The sequence below is a fragment of the Lepidochelys kempii genome, chromosome 6, assembly GCF_965140285.1.
Source record: "Lepidochelys kempii isolate rLepKem1 chromosome 6, rLepKem1.hap1, whole genome shotgun sequence".
Lineage (NCBI taxonomy): Eukaryota > Metazoa > Chordata > Testudines > Cheloniidae > Lepidochelys > Lepidochelys kempii.
The window spans coordinates 91,169,338-91,180,629 of NC_136385.1; the positions used below are offsets into that span (position 1 = coordinate 91,169,338).

The 11,292-nt window shown below is 42.4% G+C and overlaps 1 protein-coding gene across 2 annotated transcripts in view; it reads left to right on the forward strand.

Annotated features, from left to right (window-relative positions):
- YLPM1 (YLP motif containing 1) overlaps positions 1 to 6,500 on the forward strand; it is a 93,266-nt gene extending 86,766 nt beyond the window's left edge. For both annotated transcript variants that reach the window (XR_012159494.2, XM_073349185.2), the window contains one exon: positions 6,368 to 6,500. Coding sequence is in view for 1 of the 2 variants with exons in the window: in XM_073349185.2 (XP_073205286.2) it covers positions 6,368 to 6,405 (38 nt within the window). In the remaining variant the exon portion in view is untranslated. The remainder of the gene's footprint in view (positions 1 to 6,367) is intronic.
- The last annotated feature ends 4,792 nt before the right edge of the window (positions 6,501 to 11,292 follow it).

The following is an 11,292-nucleotide window of genomic DNA, read 5'->3' on the forward strand; positions in this document are numbered from 1 at the left end:
TCTCTTAGCACCTAGAGAATATACAGAAGCATGAGCAATAAACTGCAGTGAGGGAGTCATTTTAAATAACAAATCATGCCACATAAACTTGACTGGTCTGTTTGATAGAATTACAAAATTCGTGGAGAAAGGGAGAGCCATAGATGTAATTTAGACTGGTGAAGTGTTTGATACACAGTCTCCATTTTACTAGAAAAACAACGCCAAGTTGATGTGGTTTATACCCTGAAAGAGGGATTGAAAATCAGTTGAAAATTTACCAGATATTATTGGTAAATAGTGAAGTATTGAACTCAGGAGAGATGCATATATTAGTGTTGCAGGGATTGATGTTAGGTCTGATTGTCTGTTATGAATCTATTGAAGATGGCCTTGCATGGGGAAAAAATTGTGCTTGTGTTTTCCACCCCTTTTCTTGTGCTCCTTTATAACTTATAAAGGCCTTGAAAGAGGTGGTGTTTTTCTTTTCTTAGAAATATCAGGAATGTCAAGTCCAGTTTTCCCAGACTTTGATAGAGAATTCATTGTGGGGTTTCAGGGAGGCCAGGATAGTGAGGTTCCTCAGCCCTTAATTAGAAGATGGGAATGTTGAATCTTTAACAAAGAGAGCTTTTCTCCCAACTGTTTTTAGAACATTGGAGTTAAATAGCCATTAATTAGAGCTGTTGATTAATCTCAGTTAATGCCTGAGATTAACTGAAAAGAAAATTAACGTTAATCTTTTTAATGCATTAATTGCATACCTCTGGGAGGGGAGGGAGGCATCTGCAATGTGGGGGCTGAAGCCCTAGCCTGGAGCTCCGGAGGTAGAAGAGGGGCTGAAGACCCAGCTCGGCGGCTGGGGTCGGGTGTCCTGAAACCCTGAGCCAAGAGAGGGGCTGGCGCCCTGAGAGGGGACTGAGGCCCAGAGCTCCGAGCCTTGCGCCCCGAGGCGGGCTGAAGCCCAGAGCCCCCAGCGCCAATCCTATATTTGAAAGTATAGAAAACCTCCACAATATTTAAATAAATGGTATTCTTTTATTGTTTAACAGTGCGATTAAAACTGTGATTAATCATGATTAATTTTTTTAATTGCTTGACAGCCCTACTATTAACATATACAAAGTTTTAAAGAATCTGTATAAAAATAACTTACTTATTCAGTCATGTTTTTCTTCCTTGGTAATGGTAATGTCACAATTCTACCACCTATACAGGTTTCTGAATTGTTAGTATTAGCCAAGATCTGAATTGTTTGTATTAACAACAATAGAGACAACCCTTTCAAAAACGCTTTCAGATCTTCTGTGACTCATAAAGAAAAAAAAAACTTTTTTTTCCTCCCCTTTGAGTCACCTTTATTGATGTAGAAGAGGTGCCAAATAGCCCCTTGGGCACTGTGGCCATGGGCATACTAAAAATACTTGAATCAGATTAAAGTTACAGATCATATTATATTGTAGATAGACACACATAAACACCACTGAGAGGAGTGAAATGATACACAGGTTAGAAATAAGATCTGGAAGTAGTAAAATGGGATTTGACCTGCTCACATTCAAACTAACACAGCTAGGGGAAGAGGAGTTTAAAATGTGAACATGGGACTATCAGAAGTGTTGAGCCTTGTCTTTACTCTGCTCCCATTTGAAATCAATAGTAAAACTCCCACTGATTTCACTTAGAGCAGAGTTAGGCCAACACTGAGTGATTTTGAAAATCCTACCATAGATATTCAATAGGAGGGAAATAATTGAAAACAAATTAGATGTGTCTGATATGCACTGGTAGAAAAACGGGACACTGAAGTTTGATGCTTCATGTGCAGAGAGATCATATTGAGACAGAACCTAGATAAATGTTTCTAGGCAATTTACCCATACAGCTTTACTGTGTCATGGAAGATATTGGCAAAATCGTGAACTTTAGCACCTTCTGAACAAAGTGTAAAAGCCATTTCTTTAAACAACCTTCCCACAACCACTCCCAAATGCAAGCCAAAGTCCAGACCCCGCTGCTTGGAGTGGAGAGAGAAATGTATCTGAATGACTACACTTTCTATTGTAAGGTGCTCAGGTATCCTAGCAAGGGAACACTATGAATTTAGAAAGATTGTGTAACTGATGCAATGGCATCTGGAATATTGTGTTCATTTCCAATTTCTTGTTACCAAAAAGAGAAATCAGAGAAGAACAAAAAATGGTTAAGGAGGGGGAGGGAATTGCCTTACAAGAAAACATTAAGTGAACTTGGTGATGCACTGACAGCTAATAACAAGTGGGTGGGGAGGAATATATAACATTTGTGTATAGGTGTTTGAAGAGTGATCAACTGGAGGGGAAGGAATTGTTTAGGATGGTATTAGCGGGTGTAGCAAGTAGAAATGGGATGAAATTGAGAGAGGAAATATAGACAGGCTTCGCCCAATCAGAAATAATCTTAATGTAAATGGAATTATAATCGGGAATACACATTACTCTGTCCTGCAGACAATATTATAGTATTTGTTATGAAGCCAGCTCACACACTACTAGAATTGCAAGAGGGAATCCTAAAATTTGGCAAATCGTCAGGACTTAAAATAAAGTCAGAACTCCTAGAGGGAGTTCTGATCTGAGGGCTCTGATCTACAAAAAAGGATATAAAAGATAAATAAAGATACAAATGGGAAATACTTTAATAAAACACCTGGGAATAAACATTTCTAAAACATGGCAAGACATATGAATTATACTCCTTTGATTAAGAAAATTGAAACAGATCTGGAAAATTAGCCAAAATATGAAATTTCATGGTTAGGCAAAACTGTGGCAGTTAAAACGAGTATCTTACCCCTGAATTAACTTCCTTTTCCAAGCACTCCCAGTTTTAGTCACAGGAAATCTCTTAAATCAGTGGCAATCCATGATAAATTCATTTGTGGAAATAAACTTATGCAATCTTCTTTACAAAAGCCATGGCAAAATGGAGGATTGGCTTTACCAACCATAAGTACTGTTATGTAGCTAGTCAGATCAGAAACCTGATGCACAGTACTGGATGACACCAAAATGTTGTTAGCATTAGGTAGAGATAGAACACAATCATGGTACTGTAATCAAACTCTCCATGATCCCCTGGATAAAGAAATCCTATGGTCCAAAATCAATACAAACCTTCCTTTTATGAAAGCATCAGTAGAAACTTGCGATAATTTATTTAGAAAGCTAAGACCATACCTATTACCAGTATTGCCAATATAAAACAGTAGAGAATATAATCTCTAGGTTTCTCACAACAGATTTTTTTGGTAGCCTCAGCGTGCAGCCACCAACTCTTGCTGGTGGCTGCTCTGACCATTTTCCCTAAAATAATTAACTTTAGGAAAAACAAATAGATATGCCCATACACATGTCCAAATCCTTGTAATTTATGTAGGGTTTTGGTTTTTTGCTGACTCAGTAATAAAAAATGGTCTCTATTCTTTACTGGACCTAAACAGAATAGAAACACAAATAAGGTGCTTTGCATGGTCTTGTCTTTTTTGTTGTTGTTTCTCCCCCCTTCCCCCCCCCCCTTTTTTTTGTTAAGATATGCTAGGTAGTCAGTCTTCTGCTGTGAAAAGTGATATTTGTATGTTAATATCACTTGTCACAGCCTCCCAGCTAGCTACTAGTCTGCTTTGAAAAGTGATATTAAGAAATGTACAAATATCACTTTTCACAGCAGATTTATTCAGCCCCAGCAAGCCTGAGGACAAAGTAAGCCCTGGACGGGGAGGTGGGTAGGGAGGCAGCAGGGGGTAAGGAGCTGGGGGGACGGAGCCCCGCAGCTGGAGCCTGCTGTCCGCCACCCCAGGGTGGAAGTCTGATCCCACTGCCTCCGGAAAGGTGGGGAATTCAGTGGATGGCTGCCTGCTCCTCCAGTGTTTGTGTTTCAAGAGGGGGCAGGGCCCAACCCCCTCCAATCAGTGTCCGGGAGGCTGTGGCTGCAAGAAAAGCCCCTGGTGGCCACGGTGGCTGCATTTGAGAAATGCTGCTCTAGGAAGTTTTGACATTTGGGAAATTATAGGTATATCAATATTCAGCTAGCTGTTTAGAGGAAAATACATTTAGATCAGTGGCTCTCAACATTTCCAGACTGCTGTAGCCTTGCAGGAGTCTGATTTTCTTGCGTACCCCCAAGTTTCACCTCACTTAAAAACTACTTGCTTACGAAATCAGACATAAAAATACGAAAGTGTCACAGCACACTAGTACTGAAAAATTGCTGACTTTCTAATTTTTATCATATAATTATAAATCAATTGGAATATGAATATTGACATTTTGGTGTATAGTACATAGAGCAGTATAAACAAGTAATTGAATGAAATTTTAGTTTGTACTGACTATGCTAGTGCTTTTTATGTAGCCTATTGTAAAACTGAGCAAATATCTAGATGAGTTGATGTACCCCCTCGAAGACCTCTGCGTACCCCTGGTTGAGAGCCACTGACGGATTATGATGGTCTTTGTTTCAGAGTAACAGCCGTGTTAGTCTGTATTCACAAAAAGAAAAGGAGTACTTGTGGCACCTTAGAGACTAACCAATTTATTTGAGCATAAGCTTTCGTGAGCTACAGCTCACTTCATCGGATGCATACTGTGGAAAGTGTAGAAGATCTTTTTATATACACACAAAGCATGAAAAAATACCTCCTCCCACCCCACTCTCCTGCTGCTAATAGCTTATCTAAAGTGATCACTCTCCTTACAATGTGTATGATAATCAAGTTGGGCCATTTCCAGCACAAATCCAGGTTTTCTCACCCTCCCCCCACACACACACACAAACCCACTCTCCTGCTGGTAATAGTTTATCTAAAGTGACCACTCTCCTTACAATGTGTATGATAATCAAGGTGGGCCATTTCCAGCACAAATCCAGGGTTTAACAAGAACGTGGGGGGGGGGTAGGAAAAAACAAGGGGCAGTTGGTTACCTTGCATAATGACTTAGACACTCACAGTCTCTATTCAAGCCTAAGTTAATTGTATCAAATTTGCAAATTAATTCCAATTCAACAGTTTCTCGCTGAGTCTGGATTTGAAGTTTTTTTGTTGTAATATCACAACTTTCATGTCTGTGATCGCGTGACCAGAGAGATTGAAGTGTTCTCCAACTTGTTTATGAATGTTATAATTCTTGACATCTGATTTGTGTCCATTTATTCTTTTACGTAGAGATTGTCCAGTTTGCCCAATGTACATGGCAGAGGGGCATTGCTGGCACATGATGGCATATATCACATTGGTAGATGTGCAGGTGAACGAGCCTCTGATAGTGTGGCTGATGTTATTAGGCCCTGTGATGGTGTCCCCTGAATAGATATGTAGGCACAGTTGGCAACGGGCTTTGTTGCAAGGATAGGTTCCTGGGTTAGTGGTTCTGTTGTGTGGTATGTGGTTGCTGGTGAGTATTTGCTTCAGGTTGGGGGGCTGTCTGTAGGCAAGGACTGGCCTATCTCCCAAGGTTTGTGAGAGTGTTGGGTCATCCTTCAGGATAGGTTGTAGATCCTTAATAACGCGTTGGAGGGGTTTTAGTTGGGGGCTGAAGGTGACGGCTAGTGGTGTTCCGTTATTTTCTTTGTTAGGCCTGTCCTGTAGTAGGAGACTTCTGGGAACTCTTACATTTCCTCTAGTGTCTTCCATCCTGAAGGACTCTGAAGTGTTTTACAAATTTCAGTTGATCTACAGACTTTATGTGTGGCTCACGTCATTCTTCATTGACATGCAGGCATCCTGAAATGGAATGTGGCAGCTCTGCACACTAGGAGCAGAAAGCTAAATCTAATTGAGCTGGGAATCTTTTGGAGTGGCTTATTCAGTGCAGATACATCTTGTTCATTTTCTGGAGTAAAGCAAAAACAGAAAAGCTTTCCTATTTGTGAAAGTTCCCTTCCAAGCTATTGCATTGCTCCAAACTGGATGGATGGATTGTCTTGTCCAAGAGGAACCTCATCACAGGATCTATCTGTAACACTGGCTTGGTGCATGCAGTCTCATCTCCCTGTTTTGGCTGCCACCAAAAAAAGTAATAGCCTGGAGTTACTCATTGGGCATTTGTCTGTTGGGTTCTCACTGTTTGGCTGTGGTGTCCGTGAAGGTAACCCATTTACCATAAATACAATTAAAGTGTAAAGAGTCATACTGAAGAATTGTTCTCTTTCTGCTGTGTTTAATTAATGTAATAGCTATAGCTGGAATAAATGCAAAAATAAAATAACTTGAATGATTCTTATGGCAGGTGTCTGGATTTAATCTGTGTACAAGTGGGGATGTGGGGGGGGAGTGGGTTGTCTGTTTGGAAGCGAGATATGTGGGGAATGTCTAATCTTCTAATTTTGATCTTAAATTCTGGTTTTGAAGGACACAAGACAAGACAACACTGGACTCATCACAAGTGATGGTTCTCTCTCTCGGATTATAATTTTTCTGCAAATGCCACAGACATTTGTATTCAGTGTAAAATTGATTTTTAATAAAGAAAATTTACAATTAGCATGTCTAGTTGAGTGTATTTCCCAGAATATTTTCCTGCTGGATTAATTACAAAGCAATAAAGTAACTAATGTAACTAACAAGATGTGTCAGGTATCACCCTGTTCACTTTATTTGTATTTCAGACCCCTTTCCTACACACTTTGACTGTTTGACTTTTTAGTTAGAAAGCTCTTTGGGACAAGCTCTTTCTTGTTCTGTGTTTGGAAAAGGTCTAGCACATAGTGGGCACTACTAGAACGTAAATAATAATACAAGTGGGGAACAAGTTCAAGCTATAAAGAGTTGTGTGCTTTGTGGGCCTTGGTGTCACACAGGACAGCCCTAGAGGGTACAAATGGTGTCACCAAAAGCACCTGATCAGGGGTTGGTATCCTAACCCTGCTGCTTTCCTTCTCTCATTCAAAAGACATCTCTTGCACGGAAGGTCTGCTTCAGTGGCTCTCAACCTACCAGCCCTGAGGTCCCATCACCGGAGACAGGAGAGATTGATAGGAGGTATTTTCTCTGCGGAGGTAATGCTGTGCTAGCGACATTTAATAGAAGAAAGCTTGAAATAGAGTTGTTCTATTGCTAACATTGTAGCAGAAAATGGCAGCACTGGCTTGCCCTGCCTTCTGCGCCTGCAGTGCAGCTTTACTGACATTCAGTAACCTATAAAGGAAGAAACAAGCAAATCACCGAGGGAATACATCTCTCCATCAGGGACCATAAATAGGAGTGCCTTGTGCAAGTGGAACCTGAGAGTGGGAAGTGCTCTGTAATCCTGTATCAAATATCTCCGAATGATTTAGCTGCATCCAGAGGAATTCACAAATATGGTTCTTCTGCCAAGAGAAGAATGAAACACTTTCCCATTTCATTTCTAAGTGGTGTCAGTTTCCTTCTCTAGTGGGGAGCCTGCTGCATTAGTGTGGCTGCCAAAATGGTCATTGTATTCCCTCTGCTTGCAGACATAACTTTATGAATAGGCAGCTCTGTCCCTGAAGGTACATGTTTTAATACTTGGTCCATGACTTTCATGGTCCTCATCCCTATGCTTCTAAGTGCCCTTTCCATGACCTTCCCCGGGGGTGGGACATAGGCTCAGAGTTTTTAATCTGCCAGGGGGTGCTTTGCCCAGGCCCTGCCTCTACTTCACCCCTTCCCCCAAGACCACCCTCACCCTGTCTCTTTCCGGCCCCACCCCCGCCTCTTCCCCACCCAGTTCTGCCCCCTCCCCAGAGCACGCTTTGCCCTCCTGCCCAGCGCCTCCTGACGCCACGAAACATCTGATCCACAGCAGGCAGTAGGTGCTGAGAGGGAGGGGAGGCCTTGATCGGCAGCGCTCGCCGATGGGCAGGAGGCACTGGGTGGAGGTTTTAGTAGGGGGGCTCCTCGCCCCAGCTTGCCGCTTGCCTTCCCATTTGCCTCCTCACCCTGCTCGCCTGCCCGCCTCCTGCCTCACCTCCCGGCCTGCCTTCTCACAATTTTATTGAAGCTTGGGGTCCCCCAAAGCGCAGGGCCTGGGGCAGTTTCCCTGATTTGCCATACCCAAGGGACAGCTCTGGCCCTTTCTGATTGGCTATTTGTTTTCCTTTTACCTGGATTTAGATGGCTTAGGGTAGTGGCTTAGGGGAAAGGGCCTGTTCACAGTTTCTCCAAAGTGAATGGAGGGAAAAAGGATGCCTGAGGACTGACGGGGGGGTGTTAAATGAGTGAGTTTTGGTTAGCCACAGCTGTGCTGTGCTTTAAAATGGTGTTCAGAGGCACACACTTTGAACATTTTGGTATTCTTTAAAGACAGATAAAAAGAAGTTCAGAGACCAAAGCTTTAGAGTTCTCATTGTCAAGAGATACTGAGTGATATAAAGCAATTATTAGAATTACATATTTATTTTATAAATTGAGTAAGTAAATTTGGGATTAAAGTTGTAAAATGTTTGAAAGACATGTAATTTAAAACTTTAAACAAAATCAAAAAATCCTGGAAATACTCACTGAAGGTTCCAAGATCACCTTTAACTCTGCCGCTTGTCTCCAGCCCCAAACCCCGCTAACTTCCAGCTATATTCCCCAGTAACTTAAAAAACCAAAACAGTTCACCTGGACACTCATCCCCACTCTCACTGACCAGAAGCCGAAGCCTAGTTCCCTTTCCTATTCTATTCTGTAGAGATTCTTATACTGCACTCATCACCATAGTATCTGAAGCTCCTCAAATGTACTTAGGTACATAAATACTTTGAGGATCTGGGCCTGAGTGTCTTCCATTAGTACCTTCAGCAATGTGTCTATGCGTCTGTCACATGAGGTTTGTTCTGTCATCCTCTTCCCAGGCAGAGAAGTGTGTGCAGTGGGGTGTTTTGTTGTGGAATGTATTCATTGACACACCTGTTGCTATATGTTCCCTGCCCTCACAGTTCAGGCCAGAAAGCTCTTCACATATGATCTGCACAAGCTCCTGCCCACATCCACCACCTGTCTATACCGCAGAGCCTGTTCATTCTCTCCATACTGATCAGAGAGCTCACACTCCAAATACAAGAACCCAGCCTAAACTGCTATAGACTACAAGTCTCAAATGCCCTACAGGCACTGGCAAGATGCCCCTTAACTCCCATGTCTGATACAGGCCAGAAGGGTGAGTGTAGGGTAGATTTTTTACACAAAAACACCAGACTAAGGCAGTTCCTGAGACAAAAAGAACCACTTAACATTTTTTACTTTACAATTTAGGTCCCAGTCCTACAATGAGCTGCTTGTGCTCAGATCTCTGTGCCCAAAACAAGCCCCATTGATGTTGGGCTTTGCAGAGGGGTCATTGCAGGAATGGGAGTCTCAGTCAGGAACAAAGAAATAAGGGTAAAGGGCAGAGTGAAGAGTGGTTTTTGAAATCTTAACCATTTCCAGACTCTCTCATGCGTAGGGGTTTTTTTAACCACATCCTAATACTTGGTAGATTTCTGTTGTTTCCTTAAGTCAGACTGTTTCACATTCAGTTTTTTTTAATCACTAATATTTTTGAAAAATGTATTGATTTAAATTGATCAAGAACAAGTTTCAGAGGAGGCAGTCTGTGGAAGGCATTTGCCTTCTTCCGGCAGCTTCTCTATGCCTCTGTACTCCATGAAAGCCAATTAGCTGATTGGCGGAGAATTTCCCCTGGTGCAGGCACTATGCAGGATTTCACAAGCCCCAGCATAGGGGGTGTTTTATGGGTGGGTAGGAGGTGAGGCAGCACAGGAAGGAAGGAGAGAAAAATTAGAGCAGTTTCTTGTGCTCTGTGCTGGTGGCTCCATTGAATTTTGAACAATCTATTGAAGCAAGTAAAAGATCCATCACATAAGATGTTAGCACCTGAGGCATGGCAGGCTGGGAGCATTGCACAGCCTCTGGGAGCTGGTGGACCTCTCAGCTTTGGCTGGCAGTTACCAACATGGTTTTATGAAGTGGCTGCAGGAAGATGCACTTAGGAGAGGCGAAGTCATCAATGGGGAGTTGTAAAATTATTGGTGTGGGGAGGAGGCTTTGGAGGAGCATCCTGAGTGGCAACAAAGGGCAGCGTAGGCTGATGAGGATGAACTCACGATACTGGGCTGGATTCAGAGAAGTACTTAAGCCTTTGCCCAACTTTAAGCATGTGCATAGTCCCAATGACTTCAGATTAGTCACGTGCTAAATTCCTTCCAGACTGGGGGCTACTATCACTCAGAATGTAAGACATGGGTGTTTTTCTACAAAAAGTCTCCTTCTGGCATCCCAGCCGGGCAGATATTGATCAAGATTATGTGAATGTTTGTTGACTTCATGTATGTCTATTGTAGTAAAGGGGGGAGAGTGAGCTGGAATTTTTAATTGTTTTTAATACTTTTAATTGCAAAATAAAGGATACATTCTCAAAATGACCTTTTGACATTTCCCCCCATTGGTTTGTTGCATCTTTTACCATGACAAACCACCAGCCTTAATTCTCTTTGGGCTCTAAAGACAGCTCTGGAAAGGGGAACACATAACTCATGTTTGGCATCCCATTTCGTCTGGCATAGTCATTTTGTGAAGTCCTCAGAGAGCGAGATCTGCCAGAGCTTTGGGGGACCCTCTAGGGCTGCACCTTGCTCTGTCTCTTCTGGAAGAGAGACTTCATAGCTCTTGGATTGCACATGACGCTCCTGGAAATGAGAGTGGTGGATAGGGAAGTGACCCCGATCCCAGGGTGTGCAATGACTTCTTCATACATTCCATACAAAAAGCTCTACAAGATCATCAGCTACACCTATACATTGAATGAACCGGCTCACAGAGCTTTTCAGTATTATCCGGAATGCATATCTGCACTTCAGACTGTTGGGAGATACAACCAATAACCCTTGTTAGTATCTACAAAACTACTATATAGGTGTGGTGATGGAACAGGCCTTCCACTTGGCTTAGTAATAGATGCAAACATCTCAGCCTAGCTCATCACAGAAAGGAGGAGTTATAGTTTGATTTGGAAAAAGCCGGGATACAGGACTGACAGACCCTAAATCATAGTCCTCTCAACAGTGCTGGCACAAGAGGGAACCAGGTGGCTTCTCCTCTTTTATCAGTTAGGAAGGTTAAATGTTAAGGAATTTATGTCAACAGAAATACAAGTCAGTGCAAAGAGAACTTGGAGCTTAATTTCATGAGTTCAGTGAGTTTCCATCCCTAGGCAAGTGGCTGATCAAGGATGGCACTACAGAACAATATCAGTTGCATTCATGGCAACTGATCATGGGACTCTGCTCAGGTCAGCTGCTCATACCTCCCTCCCTCCCCTGCCCTCCCCA